This window comes from Diorhabda carinulata, chromosome 1, assembly GCF_026250575.1.
Source record: "Diorhabda carinulata isolate Delta chromosome 1, icDioCari1.1, whole genome shotgun sequence".
Lineage (NCBI taxonomy): Eukaryota > Metazoa > Arthropoda > Insecta > Coleoptera > Chrysomelidae > Diorhabda > Diorhabda carinulata.
Window position 1 is genome coordinate 2,964,023 of NC_079460.1, and position 27,487 is coordinate 2,991,509.

General features: G+C 34.1%; 2 protein-coding genes across 4 annotated transcripts in view; both read right to left on the minus strand.

Moving 5' to 3' along the window:
• Positions 1-27,487, minus strand: part of LOC130896783 (uncharacterized protein C14orf119) — a 374,082-nt gene that overhangs the window by 16,016 nt on the left and 330,579 nt on the right. The gene's annotated exons all lie outside the window — the stretch shown is intronic.
• On the minus strand, positions 1,985-20,080 carry LOC130896691 (synaptotagmin-16). Of its 3 annotated transcripts, none has more exons than XM_057804962.1 (10): positions 19,895-20,080; positions 11,008-11,217; positions 9,058-9,349; positions 8,882-8,990; positions 6,946-7,167; positions 5,598-5,706; positions 5,002-5,162; positions 2,874-3,037; positions 2,599-2,740; positions 1,985-2,524 (listed from the first exon to the last, which is right to left on the minus strand). In XM_057804962.1, the coding sequence occupies exons 1-10, from the start codon at positions 19,926-19,928 to the stop codon at positions 2,324-2,326; spliced, it is 1,644 nt and encodes a 547-aa protein (XP_057660945.1). In that variant the 5' UTR covers positions 19,929-20,080; the 3' UTR covers positions 1,985-2,323. The 3 variants fall into 3 exon arrangements, with proteins under 3 accessions (XP_057660945.1, XP_057660939.1, XP_057660953.1); XM_057804956.1 differs by having other exon boundaries at positions 2,599-2,752; XM_057804970.1 differs by having other exon boundaries at positions 2,599-2,752; positions 11,113-11,217; positions 19,895-20,061.

Consider the following 27,487-nt stretch of genomic DNA (forward strand, 5'->3'; position numbering starts at 1 on the left):
CTGAGACCTTTTCAAGAAAACGCATCGCTAAATTCTAATTACATACATTTGGTTATATATCCATATTAGAGTCCAAATTCTCTACCACAGCTTATGTTTCAATATCAATGAATCCTCCTTATAAAGATTGTCCCACAATGATTCGACTCGGCAACGTATGAAACACTTCCAAAAATGTAATAGTTTATTAAAATAAAAACTATCGTTTCAGTTGTACCTGAGGACTAATAATTGTAAAAACAAGGAAATTAAAAAATCGAGATTGTGGTATGGCTAAAGCATATTTGTAATACTCCTATATGGACAGTTAGTATGGGAAAAAAACGTCCTTACGTTACCGTGCCGACAATATTAATTTTATCTCTCGTTCGAGACACTTTATCTATACTGCGCATGTTTGAGAATGGCGTACAACCGAGCTGGAACCTCGGAGGATAGAGAAAGTGTTATCATTCTGTCTTTCTTAGAAGGAACAGCTTCCACTTATAGAAACTGTCCTTATAGAATCATTACATATATTGGGTAAAGTAACATTTGCCATCTGTCAAATGTTTATGGCAATTGGATGAATAGCTACATAATAAAATGTTTTTTTTGTCAATTGTGAAAAAACAATTGATAATGTAGCCATCTAATTTATGAACTCTAAAATATTCTAGTGCTTTTCAGAACCGTGACATCACTACTAACTGCAACTGTGATTTCTTAACGGTGATTTTCCACTACTAGTTCCACAATTCTATAAATGTACGTTGTTATTTGTTCTTTAATTCGGAAATATTAACGTTTTTGTGGCTTTCCCTAGTCTATTTCCTCTTACAGTTATAAACGTGTCAATCTTTAAAAATAGGTTTTCACAAGGAAAGGAGGTAACTTGGTAATGAAAATATATCTGAAATATAGTTCTTGAGTGAGGATATTGCAGCGCTACAGTCGTCCTTCATACAAGAGGATCGCACTTTCTATCAAGGTTACTCTAGAGCACCGGTTCCCAAACTGAGGGGCATGAAGACGAGTCGGGGGTGTGATTAAACAATTTAGCAAAAAAAGCGCAAGTATAATGATGATTACAAAAAAAATGTTAAAAAATGTTTAGTTGAAAATGTATATAAATATTATTTTGTAAATAAACCTGTCCTAGTTCTAAGATGTTTTTCATCGTGAATTCAAGAAACTGCGAAATCGGAATTCGATGGAAATGAATAACAGAATACAGTAGATACTCTGTGTTGTAAATTTAAATAAACCGCGAAAATAGATTAGTTCTGTCACTTACCATCGAGGACACTGGCATCAAAAATCCGCCATGTTTTTTCCAGCGAATAATAACTAAGTTTGCATTTCTTCTTAGGGTTTGTTCTGTGGTTACTATTTTGTGCAACGAAGTAAATATTTTATTATTATATTTATTTAAATTTCCGTTATTTTGTTAACATTGAGTTTATGCATTTGGTACCGTTGCTTTTCCCAGTTTCATTTCTTTCATTAATATTCTAGTTTTATTTCCGTTTTTAATAAATAAAGTTTTGTTCAACTGTTGTTACCAATCCGGATGATCCATTAAAATCTGTTCAACTAACTTCAGTGTATTCGTCATCACCATATTGACCTCTGGTTTATTTTATTTTCTTCACTGACGCTGCCCGGAACAAGTGGAGCATCACAATAAAAAATTGGCGCCCTAGGCAATCCGATAAGCGTCAATCCGTCACGTAGGGGTTAATGCGTGATGATTAATGTTTTTTGTTCTAGAACTAGAGTTTGGCTGGTCTCAAAAGGTCAAAACCTCTCTCTCACGTCTTGTAATGTGATTTGCGCAACTTCAGAATACCTTTCAGCGATTATTTTCTCACCTACAGCCCCAAAGGTATTTGAGAATGGAATAATGAGTGAAATTGTTGCCTCCAATGGTTCATGTCTCAGTTAATTAGACCTGTTACAAATGAAGTTCCTTTGAAACAGTTTTACTTGTAATCGTAATTAATTGTGAAAAAGTAACTGTTCTTTTTTATTAGCCATCACTAATAGTTGTAATATATTTTAAAACAAGTGTTCATGTCATTGTCGGGCGAAGTTGTTGTGGATCGAAAAAACTTTAAATGTTATAAATCTCACTGGAATTAGTATAACACCAATATGATTGTTACAAAATAGTACTGATTTAGAATATGGGGACAATATTTGAATAAAGTAGGAAAAAACTTAGATATTTTGTAGCAATCATAGTCTTAAAACAAAATCATAGCTGTTACAGTTCCCTTCTTCAACAAATTTCTATTGAGAGCATTGAGAATTGATAAATTCTAAATGATATGTGCAACAGCTATGATTGTACAAGTACGTGCCACCGTGATATCTGTTCCTGTTGAAATTCTTTCATATCCATCCAGTGAGCCAATTCTTCGGCACCACTAGAGTTTAGACCCAAACTGAACCATCCTACCATTTCTTTTTTCTTGGTGACACCTTTTCTGTTATAAACGGACACCATTAATGTCACATCGGCCAACTGGAAAAGCGCCACCTTTAAAAAATTTTTGATATGAAATACAAAAATATCACGATGAAATAGTGGAAATAAAATTGGGAAAAACTAACCTGAAACACAAATGTCTCTTTAAAAAGAGGATTGGGTTGTCCGCGTCGAACGGTGGTCTTGCTCTGAGCCAGTTCTTGACCAGTACTACTGACCAGATGGAGTTTCACATATGTATCTGGAGGTCTGTTAATTGCCAGGTTTCTTAAAAGGTAACTAGAACAGTTTCATGACATATTATCTCCCAAAATAATATTTTACTATCAACCTACACTGAGAGTAATGAGATCTAATAATCTGAGCAAAAAGTTACTTAGGTACCTCTCACCAATCTTACCTAAAATGGGATCCCTTGATAACTTCTACACTCAATCTTCCGGTGGTGGCATTATAACACAAGCCAAGCAGTAATTCTGGAACACCTCCATGCTGCATGGAATGTGCTGAGCCAGTACTGTCCGATCTAGCTAAACTTAACAAATCAGTTGTGCATCCGCCCAACTAAATAGAAAATACATGTTATAATAAAATAGAGTTGAAATATGAAAAAATGAGTTAGAGGAACACTTCTAATAAAAGGGTGTGCAATATCAAATAAACAGGAGGATTTAAGTGATTGCTGTTCAGATTTATGGTATCTGCGTGTCAACTTCCGGCCATTACAACGTAAACGTGTTCAAACTGTTTACTTTTTATATTTTAAATTTGAAACTTTGTGCTGTTATTGACAATCCTGCCAATTAAAAGGTTTTTGAAGGCAATATATCTAAAATCTGCATACGGAAGCAACGTAATAATCAAAGTAAAAATGTCCGATGAAGAGAAGAACGCACCTCCGAGAAATTTGACTAACGATTGATCGCTGTACTTGATAAAAAGATTCATGTAAACTACAGTAACAGAACTGTAACCGAGCTTTCCACAATTTGAATTAGTACTTTGAAAATATCAAACAAAAGTTAGGTTACTTCAAATTTTGTAGAAGATGGGTGCTAGAATTGCTGACAGAACATTATAAAGGGGAGCTTTAACGTTTTTGAACGCCTACAACAGAATTAGTGTTTCATTAGTGGATCTAATCGTAACTATCGATTGGACGTGGGCGAGACATGTCAATTACAGTCTATAACGTTACTCAAAAAAAATATATGCCAAATTTGTCACAAAGCAAGGTTACGGCGACTGACTTCACCTTAAGGATAGGCAAGGTGTGCTACTGATTGATTTTCCAAACGGTGAAACTTAGAAAGCAGTTCAAAACAAGAGCCAAGGAAAATTGATGATAAAATTTTTATTATTGTACCACAAATCGTGAGCTCGCGTAGTAAAACGACCCGAAGTAATTTTAATTCGTTTAAATATATCATTTCGAGTGACATCACTTGAAAAGGTTGCCATATTGTCGTGGTGGATAAACAAAGATTTTATTTCGCTTGTGACGTCATCCCGTAATAATCTATAGGAGGTTATTGTCTCGTCTTCAGAGTCCCGATCTTTCACCATGAAGACTTTCATAGAAAGTAAAGTAATAACGGTACACAAGAAGCAGAAGATGAAGCCAGGCGATTTGACTCTAACTTCTTTTTTCATACTTTAATTCTAGAGGAAGATAAGGTGCCTATAGACGTGATCAAGGACGCTATCCTTATGTGCGCAGCTCGTTACGCAAAACGTAAAAACCGTAATGCAATGATATTTATTCTATCAGGAAGAGGAGCAGCTCTACAAGCACTTGACTCTTATAAAATTGAGTCAAAGCTAGTGTGGCAATGCATCGAATCGAAACTAGCTGGGAACAAACAAAGTTACTTTTAAGTGGGTACTCGGCCACACCATGGTACACGGCAATGAACAAGCCTATCATCTGGCTAAAAAAGACAATCCCTTTCATAGGACCCAACCTTCCATGGTTTTCTCAAAAAGCCATCGATTCATGGTCACAGAAGTGGCAAATCGAGAAGTGTGAAAACGAGAAGAGATCAGAAACATGGAAAAATACCCTAGATCTGAAACAATCGAGTAAATTACTTTCCTATGCCACCAACTGGTCTGAATAAGTTCCTTTCATTGAACAAAGACGAGGTAAGTAGAGTTACTGGTGTGCTAACTGGACACTCTCCGATTAACTACCATCTGAAGAACATCGGAAAAACTCTCGATATCTGTTGTCGTTTCTGTACGGAACCAAAGGAAATCGCCCAACATCTTTGTGAGTGCGAGACTATTCATAGATAAAGACTATGGTATGGTAGATAAGCTGCATAGCCCCCAGACAGCTCACTTTGCAAGGTTGTTGCTACTTGACTGGTGAACAGTATTTGGTTCACAAAAGATCAATAGGTCAAAGTGTTAGCGAGATAAATTCACGACCTTTACGCCCTAGATCATTCAATCTAATGTAGAATGTTTTTTTTATTTCAAAACATTACTTTCTGAATAGTATATGTTATAAACAAACCACTCACCATAGCTGTATTAGCTCTTGGTTCTAAATTTAACCAAAAATTATTTTCCAATTCCAAATTAATGTTGGCAAAACTGACAACAGCTTCGCCAATTAATCTTTCTCGGCGCATTCTTTCACAGCCATATAGTCGCAGTCTTATGCCCATGGAATTAACGTCCTCTGAAAATATATAAACAGAATGTAGAGGTACCTTAGATGCTCCAGTGACTAGCCTTCGGCTAGCGGGGCGACAAAATTCAAACAGCTACGAAACAAGTCATTTTTTATCATTCCTAAGCTGAGGTTTTGTGAAAATGCAAAGCTGAATTGAACTTTAATCCCATTACATTTATCAAATATGTAGTGTTCTACCTACTATTTTAGCTTATAACACCCTCGGCTTTTTTACGTGAATCAAAACTAAATAAATGTCATGTTTACATTTTAATTGTGTAAATTCAGTACATGGTTAAGCCTAAATTGGTAAATAACGTCAGAAATTTCAGATATTTGAAAATGCTTTCGGCTACTTTAGAGGTTATGTACACAAAGCTAAATTTTTTTAAAGGTATCTACTATTGATCAAACTTACAACTATATATATAAATATTTTACCTGGATTCACGCGATGCAAGACAAAATTTTCCATATACTGAGGATTTTCACCTTGCCGAATTTTCGTCTTATGTTTTTGTTTCTTACTAGGGAGTAGAATCAGTCTCACCTAAAATAAAATACCAATCGCATGATTGTTTAAATAATATATCAATTTGATTATATATCTAAGAAATGGAACAGACCGGTTTATAAAGGAGATCAAGGAAAATCTATTTGGATACTTTTTAACATACAGCTCACCCTCTATGCAAAAAAATCACGAATACCAAACAATACTGAACACACTGTTTACACCACCACTGTCTGACTCGCGTTTCGATAACCAAGTTATCGTCTTCAGCGTCAAATATCTACAGCGAACGAGTATTTTTGAAATAGAAGCATACTATCACATATATTAAGAGATTTAGAATTTTAAGTTTTGAAGAAACATGTTCAGGATCTTCGAATCAAAATTTAAGAAGAAGATGATTGTTTTAAGTAAGAAATTGAAGAAGTTGAAACCGCAGTCCAAGAAAATTTCTTTGAAGCCAATCAACCTTTCTTCCCAGACGTTTGACAGAAAAGAGATGGAGTTGTTGAATAAGGGTTTGGGCGATGGCGATGTCGGCGAATTGATTGGATGTATTGAAAGTTCCATTCAGTATCTTCCTCAAGACCCTAGGAACTTCGTCCAGGAAGCGTGCAGAAGTGAAATCTTGAAAAACCTATCTACTAAGAATAGAAAACCATCAGTCAGCAAAAGAGATCTGAATACTGTCGGGAGTTTGAGAAGGAAAGATTGTTTTTACTTGGAAGCAGATGAAGGTAACAAGGTTGTTATAATCGACAAGAAGGACTATTTCGAGAGAGTAGACAACTTAATCGAAACAGGACCATACACCAAAAACTGATATTTTCAAAGCTCTATTGCCTCCCCAAAATTCACAAACCTGGGAAGGCAATAAGAACTATTGTTTCAACAATTTGTACATCTAGTATTTCAGGTGGTTAACGAAGGAGTTTGAAACCCATCAAACCTGAGGATTTTCAGGGATTCGTTAGAGTGAAACCTTCAGAGATTGAAGATGGGGAATTTTCAGTGTGCCGATCCCGTAGACCTTGAGTACCTTGAGAATTTAAGGAGATATAATAATTTGGGAGCTGATGTAATAGAAGAATATTTACAGTTTACAAAAATATGTGTAGAACAAAACTATTTCCAGTACAACTACGAACAGTTCATCTTCAGTCTCTGAAGACGAGAACTTGGTTATCGAAACGCGCGTCAAACAGTGTAATCGTGGTGTTGGTATAAACAGTGTATTCAGTATGAATTTTGTAATTTTTGAATATGTAACATTACCTGGGTGTGTGTGAGTTGACCGCGATCCCTGCTAGGAAAATCTCTGGCTTGGAGGACGTGAACTGTCATCTTCCGCATGGGCGCGTCGTAGAGTAGAGCGATTTCCAAATGACCACACTTATTATTTGGAATTATTTGACATTCCGGTTCGGATCCGGAACCACCGCCACAAGATAAAACTTCTCCTCTGTCTTCTACGTCCTGGCTCATCACAACAATACACTACAATGTATCTTTAGTTAATTAGCTGAATTGTTTTCAATTGTATAATTTTGAGTTATTTGAAAAGCATTTTCTAATATTATTTCAGTTTCTGTATTAGAAATAGATCGTAGTCAAGTACATAGGTGCCAGTATTATTTTGACCGTTTAAGGTAGTTTCATGATTTCGTTTTGATGGTATGACGACATATTTTTCAATATCTCCTTTATTGTCACTTCTTTTACATAGAAAAAGTTTTACCGGTGCAGTATCCGGGCTAAACGGTGAGTGCAGAGCAACCAGGTTCAGTAAATTTTTTTCGAATTCTCATAATGTGTAACTTGGTGTTTTTGTTGTGGAACCCAACGCTCGTTCTTGTACCTATGGTTAAAAATGTTTACAAGAGTGAGGGTTTGACTGGTCTTGAAAGGTCCAAAACCCCTCTCTCATGTCTTGTAATGTGATATGCGCAACTTCAGAATACCATTCAGCAGTTAACTCTTCACCAACAGCCACAAGAGCATTTGAGAGTGAGATGATAAATGAAGCTGTTGCTTACTTTTTCTACTGACAAACTATCTTCCACTCATGGTGGTTTAAAGAAAGATCTTTAGTAATAAAATTAGTCCCGTTCAAAACGAATTTATTGTAACAGTTCTACCTGAAATTTTCATTAACTTGTACCGAGAAAGAATTTTTCTCGGTACAATATTTGAGCTAAGTTGTGTATGCATTGGAACTCTCAACAATTTTAGACAATTTTGTCGAGTTCTTAAAAGTGTGCGGTAGAATTTTCTTCGGTACTCTGGTCAATTGGACCGTATAGTATTGAATCAACCATTTGACTACGTTTCATAGTTGAATAGTATATGATTCTTTTCGAGTCCCACCGTGTACACAACATTTCCTCCCGTTGTGTTAATTTAGGGTTTGCAATCTTTTGCGCCACTTCACCAGGCTTCCACCACGATGTTTTGCGTTCAAAATTCTCATATTTCATCCATTGGGTCTATTCCATTGCGTTTTAGCAAAGTATCACCAATTTCGATGCGAGTTTATATATCCATTTGCATTTTTCAGATGGTTTGATTGCTTATATCTGCTGGAGATTAGTTCGAGGTAAATCTTTCACAACCAATTTTCCACCACTCACTGTAAACAGCCTGTTATGTTCTATAGCCTTTTCTATAGCGAAAAAGCATCACGTAACGTATTTATTAAGAATAAATGTCATAAAAACACAGGTGTGATCTAAGTCTACCAGAACTGGTCACTCGAGCAGCAAGAACCACGACGAAGCGACCAGCTCACTCGTCAGAATGGGCAAATCCACCCATTGGCCAAGAACACATTCTTGGTGTAGCCAAAGGTGTTGCTATCACGTCTCTCAACGGTTTGCTTACCAGACAGTTTCTGCGGAGGTGACTGAATATCCCTTGCATGAAACAAGTTAAGGCACATATAGATGGACCTTTTACCAAACAATTGGTTCACTTAAATTGGCACGAACTTCGACTAGTCCACGTCATGGGCATCACGGACGTTAGTGAGTGCCCAACAATCACATGTTTAACCTTGGCCGCACTATGAACCAATTAAAAAAAAGTATCACAAATAAAAAAATAAAATCGAATGTGAATTAGAAAATGATCCTGATGACGTTAAGATGGTTCATTCAATTGAAAAGAGGGTTATTTTAATGTATTTTTAGTTAGAATAATCCAGTAAACTTACATCCCTATTGGTGTTATTGTCTGTTGTATCTATTTGTGCAGATGTGTCTACCATCTGAATATCCAAATCTTGATTGTCTATTTTTGTTTCCCTCAGATTTATAGGTGTTCTGAAACAATAAACTAACTATTATCAATATCTGTACAGAGTAGAATACAAAATTGGTTAAAACTCACTTTTGGATTGGGTCATTAATTTCTGCAGTCACTTTTGTAGCCATCGTTGTCAACATCATGTGTTTTTCTCCAACGGAACTGGTGGTAGAACTGCAACAAGAACTATTACTGCTCACTCCAGCTCTACCCTTTTCCACAAGAGATATTAGATCCTGGTTAACTCTGGCTGGATAATAGGAACCAGAAGGAATAACTGGTACTGGTACTGATATAGGACCTTGATGACTTTTGTTTCCAAGACCTATCTCGGATTCGGAACTAGATTCGCAACCATCAAAAGAGTATGCTTTCGCTAAAATAGACATTTTTATTCATGTTTTTTTAAATATATCGAAAATTGGCAAATTTTAATGACACGGTACAGCATACATGACGTTTGATTTGACATTTAGCATTTGATCAGTGACATGAAACAAAAAAGTGTGAAGTGTCACATGTCAATTATTGAAATTTCTCGATTAACGTCGTACTGTTAGTGTCAACGCCTCTTTCGGACGTTTTTAGAATTATTTACGTATTTTTGTATATATATCGACTATGTGTTTCTTCTACTTTGTTCTTTGAATATTAAACAGTCGTTTTCATGTTTTTTCATTACCCTAATGTAATGATCTAAATAGAAGCATCAGTTATTGATTATTTAGGAAAACAATCGATATAATGAATTGTCTTTCAAGGTTGACATGAAAAATAGATAAAATTTAAACAAAAAATTTCCCCAGTGGGACGCAACTTCCCACTTTCTAGGATCTTGAATCATTATTGAATTATTAAAATTATTGGGTGAATAAATGATGGTTGAACTACAAGGACAAAAAAGTAATTTATTATTTATTGAAAAAACGTATTAAGAAACATGAATTGGGAATGTATTTCTTAAAAATAATATCGTCCACACTCAAGGCAATAATTTAATCGAGCACTAAAATTGTCTAAGCCGGCAGATATTGTGATAGGAAAGTAGGTTTGTTAGCGTAAACTTTAGATTCGACGTAACTCCACAGGTCTTAAATCGGTACTGCGTGGAGGTCAGCTTATATTAACTCCCATAGCGATCAATTTGTCAAGAAAAATGTCACGATTTCATGGTAGACATCTATTGGATGTATGTGAAGCTGCTCCGTCCTGCTGGAACCATGTTCTTTGGTTATATAAGTTTTACAATTCAGGCACGAAGAAACCATCTAAGGTCTGCACATATAACTCTGAATTCTCCATAACTATGCGTCCTCCTTCATCTTCCAAAGTAAGTGCCTTTAATTCCTCGCGCTGACATCGCAGCTCTTCACGGTCACTTTATGTGAATGTAGAGGTTTATGATGTGTTGGATTGGTTGCATTACAGTAGCTGCAATTTGTCTTGTTGACGTGTCCATCCGACAACAAGATGTTGGTAAACGTTGAAAAATGCTTTATCATCTGAATCAATCAACTGAACCACTAAATTTTTGTGTAAAATGCAAAATAATGATGATCTATGCACGCTTCCTCATAGACAAGTCAGTATCGTCACGAACAGACCAAGTAACACTGTCTACGTTTTCGATCATTCTAGAACACCTTGGACAACCGAATTTTGGTTTATCCTGTGTTGATACGGTCTCTTCAAACTTTTTGACCCATTTTCCAATCAGTCGAGCGCCTGGCATCATTCAAGTGACGAACATTGCGTTTATTGCAGAAAATTGCCGTTTTTGTATATCTCACGCAAGGTCCGTTCCAGGGAAACGCTCCATTGTAAGTAAATTCCCAGGTTACCGATTGACATACCTCACGCGCCTTTTCGAATAGTTGCATTCACACAATAAGCAATACAAAGGTGGACTTTCTTTTGAGACACCTTGTACAAAGCTATTTATCCAACCGTAGACCCAGCGGTAGTTTGGTTCATATTTAAACTATAGAAATTGAATTTTCTAATTTTCCTATATATTTATGAACGGTAACTTACCTAATTTGTGTTTAGGAGAGGAATGTGACAAAGGATTAGGCACTGAAGGTGTTGGTACTGATCGTGATGATACGGGAGGACAGGCTTCCTCACAACATGCTATACCTCGTGCTGGAGTCCACCATAAAAGTCCTTTGTTTTTTATGTAGAGGATAATGACGAGCAGTATGGCTCCGAGGCCTGCAATCGCCCCCAACATTGTACCCCCATCTAAATAAAACAAAATTCATTCAATTTCCGCACACTGGTAGAATTATTTTACATGCTTTTTCCTTTCACAGAAAATTTTTAAATTTTTGGTGGATGCACTAACGAATTCACCAAATGTTTCTACCTTCAACGGTAGAAAGGACCCATTTATGTCATTGACTCGAAATGGACATTATTGGAAAAGCAAATTAAAGGATTATGTGTCTGTTTTATAGTCATCAATTTTCTACACTATGTAAACGTGAATGTATAATATAATGTACCTTTTTTCTAAAAATAATAACTGACATAGATGCGATCCATGTATTTTATTGTTTTTTTTTGAAAATATCTTTTTGGGATGGTATACGAGGGTATAAACCAAATTTCCCATACGAAGTACTTTAACTTCTCTGTTTTATACAATATCTTAATGACATTTTAATGCACCATTCCTAAAGCCTCTCACAGTGTTTTCACACACAACGACATTTGTTTCATCTTGGAACGAACATCGGTTACGTTTGAATTCATTATTTCTTCTCCTGATAATCCAAATCCACTGGTCTGTTCCATTTTTTGATAGACACTACAATTTTAACTGTAAATACTAATCGCAACAAACGACAAAATAAAATGTTGTGAGGTTATGTTGCCAAGGCTAAAATATGAATAGCGAATCTCGTATTATATTACACATACCAATGAAAGAATGGAGACTGAGAAATAAAAATACAAATACTCGAAAAAAAAATCTATTGACCTACAAACGCAACCGTTAAAAACATTTTGTATTTGTCTTTATTAGTTCGAAAGTTTGATCAAACTTCGGAAAAGCTGATATGACATTAACCTATTTTCCATCTTCTATTTGTTTAGATAAAGATATTTATAACCTTATCCGAATACATATATACACAATACCATAGTTAGAGGTTAAATTGTATCCGGTAAGGACTTGTCCGTGTTTTTCCCCAGCAAAATTTGTTTTTAGTGCTTTTATTCGGTTCGATAGACCTTCTCCATGAATATCGAAACCTAAACGATTCTTTTATTAAAAATTTACGATATTGAGAATTGATTATTTATTACTAGATCACACGTGCAAGTCATTAAGTTCGACAGAGGATTTATACAGCGGTGAAGCTTTTTTGATTTGTGATTTACCTCATATTTAATATCTAGAACCTGATGAGAAATGAGTGAAATCGAGTGATAAGTATGCTATAATCAACAATAGATCTTTCTAGTTAATTGAATTAAGTGAAAACTCAATGCAGAGTTGTGTACGAGGGTTGTTACTTAAGTTTAGAGAGACAGACAAATAAATACAAATATTTATAGTTGGAAATGTCTTTATTGTTTTCGAAAATATTCTTCTTCAAATCAATACACTTTTTTTTGCATATATTTGAATCAATTGTCGAAGCTTTTTTGCATTCCGATTGAGGTACCTCCAAAAAATATGATTTGAATGCACTAACCGCTTTTGCAGGTGTAGAAAAACATTGACCCCGTCATTTATTTTTGAACTGCGGAAATAAGAAGAAATCATTGGGTGTCAAACAAGGACTGTATGGCGGATGAGCCATCAATTCGATGTTTTGACTATTCAAAAACCTTTTTCTTCAAACTGATGCGTGAGGACTCGCATTGTCTTGGGGGAGAATGATTCGTCTTCTACGATTGGTTTCTTCAATTTTTTCGAATACTTCTGGAAAACAAATGTTGGTGTACCATTCAGAATTGACCGTTCTACGTTGCTCTAATGGAAGGGTTGTCTAATAGAAGGGTGTATCTTTTTGACAGTCAAATGTTCATGTAATATTGAATAAATGCGAGTAGAACTATGCCTCAATCTCACGGTGTGTCACATGGCGATCTTACAATATCATAAACAAACTTCACGAAATTGATTGGTTTAATCCACGTCAAAAGTCATAGAAAATCATCGCATGGAAATGTTCGCGATTCAATACCATTTTGACCAAGATGAATGTTTTAAGTATATGTAAACAATTCAAATATCACTCGTATGACAACACGTTCTGAATACGTTCACAATGTCAAACTTTATTCATATCAGTGTTGCCATATCTCAAAACTTAAGTAGCAGCCCTCGTATAGTACTAACAATAGTATTTTTATCATTTAACCATTTGTTGTTCAATCAACATAAAATAAAAATAATTGCAGGCGGTAAAATGTAAAAATAATTATCAAATGATGTTTTAATGATACAAAAATATCGAATTCTATTTTAATCAAGACTAATTTGTGATTCAAATCCGAAATCCTCTGGTTTAATGGTCTAACTAGCATCTTGGCTTGTGAAGTTTTTTTTTTGAGAAATTCTACGAAAATTTAAAGCATACGCTCTACTAGAATATTTGTATCTGTTGATTTGAGTTCGGATTTGATTTAATTTGATTAAAAGGTCCATTATCAACTTAAAAATCGATTTTCTCTATAAATTTCATCGCACTACAAACGACAAGAACGCCTTAAAAGGGGTGAAAGACCTCATCTTGAAGATACGAGGGCGCGACCACTTGTTGTCTTTTTTACTTTCTCATGCCTTCTAGTCTAAGTTATCGTTGAAAATTGTACTACTCTGATAACACACTACGTTTCTTCACGTGGGAACCAATAAAAGGGTTATACTTTTAATGTTAGCCGATAGAGCCCTTGACGTTTTATCAAGTTATTATATTCTTATTATGTTCTTAAATAACAGTTTGACGACTTTGGTGAGTATGTACTGATTTTCACCATATGGAAAATTTCTTTTAAAAAAATGGTGCATTGAGTTTTATAATGTGAAATTTTTAAACGGTATAGAGAAAATAAAAAATAGGAATTGTGGGTAAACTACAATATTTAGATTTAAAATCATAACCACAATAAGCTAAAAACCTTTCTGATATTAATTTTTCCAGTTTTTATTATAATAAATTAATACCCAATCATAATAGATTAATTAAATTTCAAAATAATATACTTTATCAAATTTCTCTATCAATTTTTAAGAGAAGGTCGGAATGGTGCTTCACAAACCCAAAATATAGCGTCCGTTATTTGTTTACTTAATAAGAGCGCATGCTCATATTTTGTGGTGAGTGTGACAAGTTAAAACTTGCAAGTACTAGCTAATTTGGTTGTTATTCTTTAAGTGTGAATTATTTATTCGGTGTTTATGATTGTAATTTAGTCCTGTGAGATGCAAGAACGTACTGTAATGTATACTTTTTGGACCAAGACATCTTTTTCTGAAATTCGAATACGAATTGTTTTCTTTCTTGCAAATTTAGACTTGTAAGTTTTAAAATGGGTGACACCAAGAAACGGTTGAAATTCATCCTGCATCCAAGTCTTCATAATATAGTCAAAAGTAAACGTACCATTGCCGCCTAGTTAAAGATATGTCGACGTACCTGGACTACAACCTGAAAAAATATGCATCCACCAGAAGCTTTGGCGATGGAAAACGTTCAGGGCAGCCTTGAAAAACCACAACCGCTAAAGTAAACATGATTGTGATCGACGACTCTCGGGCCCAGAGATGGTAGTTCAGATCAATTACTCTAGGGATCTGCCTTTTGAGTATTTCTACAGCTTGTAGTGGTTGGAGAAAAACAGATGTTAAATCCACGTCTAATCCAGACTATAAAACACAGCGGAGGCTCGGTAATGGTTTAGGAATATTTTGGAGGAAGACCAACTGGACATTAAAGGGATTTGAAAGACAGAAACCCGTAAAAAATATTAAATGAAAATATAGTACGTTCTGGCCAGAGCCTGATCGGCAAAATATTTTTCAGCGTGACAACGATCCCAAACATTCCTCGAAGCTATGCAAAGGATGTTCGAAAGAATTGGCCACAGTCGCCCGACATCAATCTGATTGTTGGACAGGGAAGTCTGGAAGCAGTGTTCCATTTCACATTTGTGGAATATCCTGAAAAACGAATGGGACCAAATAGACGAAGATTATTTGTCAAAATAGTTGCCGAAAATTATCGTATTATTCTTATTTTTTGTTTATCACGTAAACTATATTACACGCAAAGCTTTTGACCGGGAGTGTATCTGTCCATAATAACTATTGATATAAATTAGGGATACTTTGACGTTTAAGTGAAAAATAATAATGTTTAATGGTTGTCACAGGTGTCAAACTCAATTTTGCAGAGGACCACATATTAAATTTTGAATTCGTAGGTGGACCAGGTTGAAATTAAAAAAAATGTTGAGTTATAAAAGATGGTAGGTAATTATGTTGAGCTCGAGGATCCAGATACCTGACTGACTTCTCATTGACAAGCTCATTGATGTCAGGTATCATATTCGTTGTAGTTATTTTAAGAATTGATTGGAGATGTTCAATCGTAAGTCTTGTGTGATATTTGTTCTTATTTATTTTTATGACATCTGCTCACATAAATAGGTGCTACCAAACATGCACAGAATGCGTGCTGCATGTTTTTTTAATTCCGGGTTATTATCCAAACTTTTGAAATATTGTGTATAAAATGTAAGAGCGTTGATCTCATTGACTTAAGAGTACGATTATTTAAAACACCCGTAGAGGAATCGAATGAAGTCTAAAAGCTCTAAAAAACAAGATTCTTCTTTCTGTAACACATTGCGATCGCGGGCCTTATTGATACGGCTCAGGGGCCGGAAGCGGGCCGCGGGCGGTATCTTTGACATGACTGATCTACGCGTAATTAATTTAACTTTCTCACTCAATGGATAAGCTTCAGCTTAATTAGATGAATTGATGAGAAATTTGGCTCAATATTCTTTTATGACTGTTAATGTCTTTCATCCAAGTTACCTCAACTTCATAAGAAAGCTGATGTCTGAAAATTCAACATACAATGACCAATCATATCCCAGATATTGGTCAATTTTGTCAAGTCTATTTGAAAATCTGAACTTAGGTGGGTGGATCGGGGTTTGTCAGTTTGTATTTAATTGTTCCAACGACAAATTTCTGTCCCAGCTTCAACTCAGTGTGAAATTAGTAATTGAGCTTTTTATATCCCAAAGTGAAGTATGTGAGTAGTAAATTATGTATCTATAAAGAAAATTTGTGTCTCCAATAAGAAAACTCCAAAAATACTGACGTGACGTCATTTGTGATTCCATATTTGTTTTTATTTTTGAAAATTCCTAAATGATTGTGGATTGCAGCATTTTCTTGATTATTTTTCAACGCATACCATATTTTATAATAAAATAATCGTATCAGATTTATCGGTAAGGAATATAAAACATGTATCTATTTTTATCCAAACTTTGTCATTACTGACCTCAACCACTTGCTGCACGAGTGCACGCGACCTACCGTCCTCCCCCTAGACACTTTCTCATGTAAAAGTGAGTCCTTCCTTACCCCTACCATTGTTTACTGCAGATCGATCATCGTTCCTCTCACTCTGCCACTCCTCCAGAAAGCTTCATTGAATATCCGCATCGCTTTTTACGAAGCTCAATGACAATAATTTCGATGTAATAAATTTGATTTTTGATTTCAACCGGAATTTATTATAATCATAGTTTAATTTACTACTACTCACTTACAAATTTGTGAAAAATAATTGAATAATGATACGAGGTTTCGTCGAAAACTCTCACATTGGCTATTACTAAGAAATTAATTTCCTAGTCAATCTATTACACATTCTTGCACGAGATAAACCTAGGATTTTCCTCCGTGGATTAATAAAAGCTTATTTGGAGTTTCAATGAAGGTTTTGATTAGTTTGCAGTCATACCTCTTTGTTTTATCTCTTTTCTTAATCCACCATTACAGATTCTAAAAATTTTAAGGAATCTCTCGTGATGTCCAGACATGACATTGGACTGGTAGCCGGTGGACAAGTCAAGTATCACCTTAAGACAATGAGCATGGCAAATTTTGCGAGCAAACCATAAAGACAGCAAAGCATCTTTTCTGTGAATGAGTAGGGCTAACATCTTGATATGTGGGATATAAAAACCCCAAAAAATCGCTTTCTTTGTAAATAGTCTAGTTATTTCTATGAGAGAACATTGAGATGCGTGTCTTGTACCAAATATATATATATATATATATATATATATATATATATATATATATATAGATATATATATATATATATATATATATATATATAGATATATATATATATATATATATATATATATATATATAGGTAAAACGATTCTCCAAACAATCTACAAGGGACTCGTTCTACAAGTTTGGGCTCTTTCAGCGGGGGGTCAGAGGACAGATCTTCGACAATTTCATAGTTGGATTATATTTAAAGAATATTCCTGTATTCATACTTTCTACTTTCATTCTTCATTAATGAAGAGGTAAAAACAAACTGCGTGGGTTTTTTAATTATTTACGTGGACTAAATTGTCACGATTTCCATTAATAATAAAGTTGTTTATAGAGCTATTATTTACACAACTCTGAATGTAGTTTTTTTAGTCGATGAACTTGATTTTATTTTTATCTACCCTAAATAATTTGTTGTAATCATACTTATAAATATACAATAAAAAGTAGAATGGAATTTATTCTCTATAATAACCAATATACACAAACATAGCATCTATGAGGGAGGCAATTATGAAATCGGAAATAACTATTAAAGAAAAGTTCGAAAAAGATTCAAATATGCAGGAATTGTTCTTGATTTCCTGATTTTAAGACTCCCTAGTATATTATAGATACGAGGTATATTCACAATGTAAGTTCTGTTTCAATTTCTATCAGCGGCAGGGGTTCGATCCCAGTTCCGAGCATACGAGTCAGTTACTATGACTCAAGCAAAAGAAATCAGATTGCTGTTCTTTGTAGTGCTTCTTGGACGTACCCAGCGAGGGAAAGACGTGCTGACTTTTCAACTTTATCATTGAATGCTAGATTCTTACACCTGCTTTTACTTTATCTCAACTTTATCCTCCATACATGCTGAAAATTACTTGAAAATATTTGGGAAAAAATGCAAAATATTTCATGAAGTTTTTTGAGTTGGGTAATATCTCTTTAGAATTAGATTTATGATAAAATCTGTGGATAAAGAAGGATTTAGCAAGAGACAAATTAAAGGGTATTGAAGTGGCTACACTTATGGAGGAATCTGATATTTTTTCCCTGCAATACATCTCATTTTAAGTGCTTTCAGTACTATTCGAAGGGTGAAGATCTGGCTGAATGGGAGAAAACAAATTGACTGAGTTGTGTTTGATGGGCGTTTATCGGACATTCCTTAAGGAAAATTAAGACTGGATTGGAACGAGAGTTTTGTACAAGTTTTCTACAAATCCAAGAAGTTGATGAAGCAAAGCTGTAATGATTCATTAATTTCTTAAATGCTATGAGTGATTCAACGATTGGGGTCAGACAATGAAGGACGTGATCAAGTGCACGATGAAAAATGATGTAGATGCCCATTTTACTGATGAGCTGGTTTACGCAATTGAAGAGAAGGAATTTCCATAAATCTCTCAACTTCAATACATGAAATTGTTACTGAAATTTCGCAAACTTGGGACCCAAAATTCTCACTGAACACAAAACCAACGAATATGCAGTGCAGTTCTGTATTTGACAAGTTACAATGCTTCAAATCAATTGAATGGGTGGACACTTCGTCCTCGACTAAAGCCTAAGCAAATCTTGCTACCTAGAAAAATCATGTACACCGTTGATTGAGACATAAAAAGCATTTTGCTGATTGTTTTTTTTTGCTACGAGGCCAAATAATCAATTATATACCTCGTATTTGAGCCATACCTTTGTTGACTGTCTTCATTTATTCCTCATATTCAAAACCACAGATCTAGACGATTAGAGTGTCTCTTATGAGTTTTCTGTTATTCTTAATTTAAGTATTGAAAATACTGTCCAAATAAGTTAAATAGGATTTAAATCCGAATTATACTGTGGCAGCTGCTTCTATGTGTATTGTATTAGTTATTTTCTCTAGCCACTTGTAGATGCTTTTTCATCTTGTATATTGCCATAATGATCATTATCTATACTCACAGTATTGAGGAAGTAAACTAGGGGTTGTTACTTTAGCTATTTTTCATAATCCCCCCTTTATTGTTGTTATCACGGAAATTTTTGGAAGTGCTTGAGATGCTTGAAAAGGCGTTTTTTCACTATTTTGGCACTTATAAATAATTCAAGTAGGTTTTTATATCAATACACATTATATTTTCTACTTTTGTTGACTCTATTATTTATTAAAATTAGGATACCACAACACTGCAAGATTTCAATGCATTTCGAATTAAAGTGGTGATAACCATAATTGATAACATTATGGTTATGAGAGAAAAACATTTGAAAAATGTCACCGTTTGTACACTAGAGACTCTCCCTGTATATATTTAAATAATTTTCGACAGAACTCAGGTTCAAACTAATATTTTGTAATAATGGAATACGTAATATATCTCTAGATGTATCCAAACAAGTTTATTCGTAGTAAATACACACCCACGCTCCGTAGAAAATACTGTCAAAATTTGAATGTAGGTCAGCATGTCTGAACCGTTGTATACGTCTCAAATTTATTTTGAAACAGTGGAATTTCCATCTTCTAGACATTTTTTCGCAAAAACTATATTTTTTTTCTATTAAAGATAGTTAAAATTTGAAATATTTTTGACTTTAGAAGTGACTTACCTCCAATGTAGCTATGACCTGTTATGACAACCATTATTTTGGGTTAAAAGAGAATTTTCTTTACTAATTTTCACATTATTAAACTGCCTTTATTATTATTTTTAATCAAAGTGAACGAACAAAATCACAGACAACTCACGCATTGATGAAAACGCCTTCATTGTACTGGATTTCGATGCGTACTGTGTTGAGTGTTTTCCTTGGTCTTGTGGCGCATGGATTGTCCTGTTGCCCTTTCAACAGTAACGTAGCAACGGGGAATGTCTTATAATTGATAAGGATTTTTTTCCTGCGACTGAAACGGTTTTAAATTCCATTAACTCAATAATTGTAAATCGATTCAGTGAGATTGGTTCTAAATAAAAATTACTGTTCTAAGGAGTACGTAGGATAAAATCTAGTTATGATAAAAAACTACAAGCGCATCAATGAATATTCCTTTAAACCAAAATTAAACATATGAAGAATCCCTTAGAAGTCGTTATTAATACTCTATATTATTTATCAACCCTTTTCAACCACGATGTTTAAGTTTTTTGAAACGAGGTGCTACAACCAGATATTGCCCACCCTCATTGTCAATGCCTGGTCATTTACAAGAATAGATTGAGTTACGGGGTCGCCAAACACATTATTAATTGATTTGTTACACGTGCATTTCAAACAATGTCTTGTAAATGTTGTGATTTGATTATATGCGTCTGACTTCGCAAAAACGATCTCAAGATACTTTTTCAACACATTTTTATTAGTTCCGCCTGTATATTTATAACTAACTTTTTGGTTTAGATGTTGCCCTACTTTGAGCGATCAGATTTAAACTTTGCACACTTGTCAAATACTGTCGACAGTGTAATTAATGGATAAAAATATCCCGTTATCCTTATTTGATCCGCAATGAGTTTATATTTGTATCCATTGCATGAGAGTAAAAAAGATGGAGCTAGTGGACTAACTACGAAAGCGCGCAGTACCAGAATTTCAAATTCGAGATGCAACCATCAATACGTCTGTACATATAAAAAACGGCCTTAAAAATAGTAATTGAACTAAGAAACAAAAATAAAATACAGTTTGAAAGCACCGAGAAACACGTTTTTAGTGTTAGTTACACTAAAAAGAAGAAAATAAATTATGGTTTAAATAAAAAACAGTTCACATTCGAGTATACTAAAATAATAATTTCTCAAATCTACTCCAATGAATTACACCTTTACCATTTTGTCTGCTTCACCATCGATAATCCCGATTGCATGGTTCTGGTTTACTCCATATATTTTTATCTTTATTTGGTCATATAAATCTTCGATTACGTCTTGAAAATCCATGAGATCAGCAACTTTATCATCGTTTTATACTATAATTGAATTATCGTTGTCCATAAGGTAGTAGAGTAGCTGCTCTTCAGTAAATGAGCGAGCTGATAACTGCAACGTTCAAGTCACATAAAGGAGTCGGTGATGATTTCGTATTTGTTCAATTTTTGTTTAGTTTTTCAAATAATAGTTTCCATTACGAATAACCATCATTTAATGGTGTTATTTGCAGCAGCAATGACTCATGCTTCATCTATTTCAAACAGGGCCTCAGAGAAGTTTGAATCCATTACGTTTGTCGTGAAGCATGGATTTCGAAAATAATATTTAGTTTTGATTCAAGTGAGAATAAAGTATCAAATAATTTCTCGTGTTTAAATATATCTTTGATGATAATTTAGTAACTTTGAAAACTGATTTAAAATTGGACAAAATTGGTTGAGGATGAGAAACCGATTGACGTTCAGGAAAAGAATTCTAATAAACAATTTACATATGAGTCGTTATTTTTTTATCATATTTTTCGTACGCAAAGTTTTATTTAGATAATAAGAATGTGTCTTTTTCCTTCTAAAGCACAAACAACTACGCCGTTGTTGTGACACGCTTGCGTAAAAATCCTTGAAGGATATTTGTAATTTCACTAAAAACTTATTCCGATCAGCAATAGATACATAAATAACTATTATAGTGAATATATACTTATTCTGTGTTTAGTATTAACAATATTATTTTGTTTTTGAATTTATATTGAGCATTTTGAGTCTATTCTAACCTGTTGCTTCAACACAGGGTCAATAGATTTGACCTAATTTCGGATATATGTTGAAATGTGTTTGGTTTCCGTTCTTAACACGACTGATATGAAGTTTCTGTGAAATTAAAGTCATTTCCTCAACTTCTTCAACCGGAAATATTTAAGTATGAAAATTAGATTCCCGAGAATCTGCAATAATTTTTGAAATATGTAAACGTAATATAATGAAAATTATGCTCTAGCTACGAGGTGTTGTCCAAAAATAATGTGAATTATCCTACTAAATACAAAATGGAAATGTAACATAACGAATGATAATTCCTCAAACAAAATCTTAAAAATTTCATCACAACTGATGAATAAAGATTCATTCTCCGTAAGAGGAGCCTCATAACAGGCTGCAGGAATAACAAACTCAGAAAATTATTTATATTTATTCGACTCAGATACACAAAAAACTTTGTTTTCACTTCTACAGTTAATTCTGATTAATGAGATCCGATCCAACAACAATATGATTAGATTCAAAAATAATTTTTTATATTTATTATGTCCAGCACCTCACCAATATCATCAAGAAACTAATATAATATTGGAAGCTCCAGATTTGAGTTGCTGGATCGACTTATCGAACGGGACAAATTTGTCCTACTAAAGAAGAAAATGCCTCGTCTGGTCCATGATCTTTTCAAATATGATTTTCATTGTCCCTTATTTTTCTAGAAGCTGTTTCAACCTCATTGATTTTTGATGGTGCCTTAGTTGTTTTTGTAGTAGAATACTGGTCTGACAGTTTCCCAGTACGTTTTAACAAAATTATATGAATATGCGAACTGAAGATTGGATAGAAGTTAACTTCTTCATCAGAATTATTTTCCATTTCCATATTTCTCAAAGGAAGTCTTAACTTTCATTTGAGAAATGTCCAGCCAGCTATCCTGATTTGATTCAAATTTATTGAAAGATATTTGAGCAACATCTTCCAGTTCAGCTCCACCTTTCTAAACACATTTCTTCGAGGCTTTCATCTGCTCTATATTAGCCATAATTGTCTCAAAACGTGTCCCTTCTAGCATATTTTGATATCGAAAAGTCGTATTGTGCCAAATCTGGTTATCAACGCGGAAGACTTTTATTGTTCAAAAACTTGCAAATCAACAAGAAAACTACGTTTTAAAAACCTTCAATAATTTTAACATTTTTGCTGATCTCAATTAAAAAGTTAGTTTTTTCTGGAGTATTGATGATTGGGAATAACACTCAAAGACTTGCTGTCTCGTCGTTATCCTTCATATAATTTAACGAGTATCACTGGAATTTATTAATTATAGAATAAACTCCCAAGAGTTTCAATTAAATTCACAGGCGTACCACAGGTAAAGAAAAAGTGTTTTGATTCACTCAAAGTAGTTGAGTATGGTTGAGTTGATTCTAATAATTCTCAATTTAACCGTATCCAATTGTGAGCGCGTTTCACTGCCTCAATTGCTTACGCGCTCTTATTCCTGATTCAGACTCTTGTGACATGCCTCTAAGAGCCTCTCGACACAAGTCTTGGCGAGCACGCGCGTGGTTACAGTTACATTAATGTTGTGTTATGTTTGCGAATTTTCAATTTCAATTGCCCCCTGGATCCGGGTCAATATTGAGGAAAGTTTTGGACATGATAAGAAAACATCCAACGATGTTTCACCTTATTCTGTATTGGTTTAGTTTTGAAGTAGATCTTGGGGCCAAGTTCTACCAAGTCTTCTTGTAGCGGAACCTTCTCTATTAGGTTGTTTTCGTGTTGCGTTCATAACGTGACGCAGTGGTTTGTTAGATTTCGTCCTCGATGATAGGAATGTTTAAATCATGATGACGTGTTTGATTACGTATATTCAACTTTGATTTTCATCATAAGGGCCAGTACAATTACCAGTAATACCAATCATCAGAGCTTTCTTTTCTGGTCTTAGATCAAGTTATCTTGCTTCTATTACTGTTGCTATGCGTACGTTATTCATCGTTATAGGTGCACAGGTGTGGTGTCGTTTTGTAATGGTCATTTGAGTTAATTTTGTCTTGCCAAATATATCAAGGTGATGTTGTATATCTTGGGAGGCTTTTATAGAATCTTTGTTTACAGCAATAACCGCTACTTCCTTAGTAAGTGAGACAATTTTGTGTTATTAGTTTCAGTTCAATCAACTTTGTAGAGTAGAAAGGTCAGCGGTCTAAAAATATCACCTTATGGAACACCGGAGCTTAAGAGGCAGCCGTTTGTGCCAGACTTTGTCGAAAGCTTTAGAAATGTCATATATTGCAGCTGTCCATAAGTTTTGTTCTTCGAGGCTTTTTAAAATTCTATTTATAATTTGATGGACTTGTTGGGTAGTATATCAAAAATCAAATTTTGAACCTTCAAATAAATCTTTTTTACTCGATTTTTGTTGTTGTTAAATTCTGAGTTTTAGCGCCATCTGTCATCTATTTCATTGACAGTGCTATAGTGTGGCAGTTCAACTCGTGTATTTTTTTACGAAAATGTCGAACAAAGTTTTGAATAAATTTGCCTGTGTTGAAAATGTGATGATGAAAAAGTTAATTCAAGAAAAAGGTTGTGGAAAATTAACCTACATAGTTACGCTCATGTAGTTGGAATTTATATTCTAATCCAGTTATTCACAAAGCGACATGGAAAGTGTATGAGCAATTAACTTAATTAAATAATAAATTTATTGGACAGTTAATCCACTTTGGGATCCAAGGTTGTACCAAAAATTCTTGGAATCAAATCAATTAATAAATAAAAAATACATAATCGAATTATCTTACAGTCTCACATTACACTTTTTTAAGATTAGACCAAGTGTTTTCAAGTGCATTGAGAATAAAATATTGTCATTCCAAAAAATCTCATGGATTTATATCTGGAGGACTAGCTGGAGGAGTACTGTTTTTATTAATACGTACTATATGGCAACAATCAATTTCCTTCATTCGGTACAAATCTTTGTAAATTGTAATTATTGAGAACGAAAGTTAAGCGCTATTGTCACGAGAAGAGTTAATTCGCGATTGAAATATAAAACTTCATGTACTTAAGCATGAGCATTTGTCCATCCTATTTTGCAGTTTATGCAAAAATAAACATTACGTACTTCGTTGTTTGTTTGTGAGCAAATCTAAAAAATTTAGACTTCTTTTTAATCAAAACATTATGTTGTGGGATTGTAGCAAATCAAAAACCATAGTATGCTCTTTTCAATTTATATTCTGAGCTTTTATTTACTTGTTTATGTATTCATAATCGGGAAATTAATCAATCTAGAATTGTGGTGTTCAGGAATCTTCTCTAAATTCATTCGATTGAAGAATCAATCTTCAAATTGACACGTCACATGAATATAGAGCTTTGTTAGTTACAGTTGCAACAGAAGGCTAAATATTGAGCCTTTTACTATTGACACTGAATGTTTCCAATTGATTCTACTTAGATACCTTCTTTTTCTACTAAATTTAATGATAATAGCATAAATTGAATCTTTATCATATCTGATATCTGACTATCGAAAATACTATCAGTATAAACATTTTCGGACCTTCATTTTTACATTTGAATTAAATGTCTAATAAACAATAATCGAAACATTTAAGACTTTTTTCGTACAATTGAAGAACGTTCATACATATAACATTGGACTTACTATGGAGAGATGCTTCAGTAGGTGTTAATAACGAAGTAGATTGATAATTTTTATATCATATGTGTAATTGAGTACAATAAACCTTCGCTAAAAACAAAATTCTCAACTTGAATTAAATAAGAAAATTGCCAAAAGAGAAAGTCAAAAGTAAAAGAATTGAAACCTCTGGAAATTGAAACGAAGGTAGTGGTAGTGGTTCATTTCGCAGACGCTTAATTACCTCACTTGTGATCGCCAGGTCGGCGATGTGATCGAGGGATAGAAAAATTGAATATTCAACTTCAAATGGATTAAAATAAATATTAAAAACACGAAATAACTTGATTGGAGCACAGGTGACACTGTATAACGCACTCGCCGATTTTAGGTTGTATGCTTTATGTCAAAATGTTCATCTGTACTCTCTAGATAGCAGCACCGAGCCATGGATATTCCTAGTACTGAAAATCCGGATAACATGAGGACCACGCCGTTTTCTATAAATTGGCCTACGAGGATGGTCCCAGAAGAATCTAATCCAACAAAAAAACCAAAAAAATTTTGGAAAATAATATATTCATTTTTCAACTTAATATCCTCAATACACATTTCCCGGCGATGTTCAATAAATTCGATACTCTTTTTATAATAAGAATCGTCAAGCTCCTTGAAATAAACATTAACTGCCAATATCACCTCTTCATTGTTGAAAAATCTTTGGGAACAGAAAATAATCCGAGAGCGAATAAGATGCATGAGATAGCAATTCAAACTTTGATTCATTAATTTTGGCCATTGCAATAATGGATGAGTGAGTTGGTGTATTGTCTTGATGAAACCACACTTTCTTTTTGGAACGTTCTTTGCCTTCTTTGGAGCAGGTTCTCCCTTTTCAGTCCATTGTTTTAATTGTTCTTTTGTTTCAGGTGTGAAGTTATAGACCCTCGTCCTATCCATGGTTATGAAACGGCGCGAAAATTCGGCCTTATTTCTATGGAATGTCGTTTAAACTTTGCTATCCAATATTTTACTATAGTGATCACTAAGGATAAGTCTCACCCAGGGTAGAATCCAGTTCATATTTGTTGGGCTTAAGCCTTTCAAATAAAAGTATTCTATCACATACCAACCTATTTTTCTGACATTATCTAAACAACCCGAACGTGTAAAATTAGTGCTAAGACAAAAAACAATTATTAGAATCTGTCGCAAAGAGAGGTTGATTCAAGCGGAAAGTCTTATTGTTGTCTGGTGGAATTTTTAAGGTTTATTGTGTTTCTAAATCATTTCAGATGATCGAGATATCAATGTCGAGGTATGAAGTATACAGCTTAAGTGAATGTACGAGATTATATCGGAGGTTTAGTCTACTGAAAGTGGGTTTTTTGCAGCAAATCACATACTGTGGAAGTTACGCGGAATAAGATAAAAGAAATTGGAGATATTGAGCTCCTACCACATCCAGCATTTAGTCCCGATCTTGTACCGTCAGATTTCTATTTATTCAGATCCATGGCGTGGAAAAAAATTTGAATCGAAACGAGATATTGAAAATGCAGTGCGACAGGGCTTTTTGAAGAAATATGGAAATGTTTCACTTAAATCTCTGAAAAAAGAAGAATTTTTAGTGAAAAAATTCCATAATAAAATTTAAATTTATATTTTAGTGACCAAAAATAACTATTTTTATTTTACAATCAACGTATATGATAAAAATGAGTGGATAATTCCATAAAAAGAAATAAAACAGTATCATAAAAAATGTTAGACCGTTTTCCATTACCCAGTTCTGGATTCCTTTCAAGATACCTTTGTAAATTTCATATCATTTACTTGTGAATTGTGAGTGATT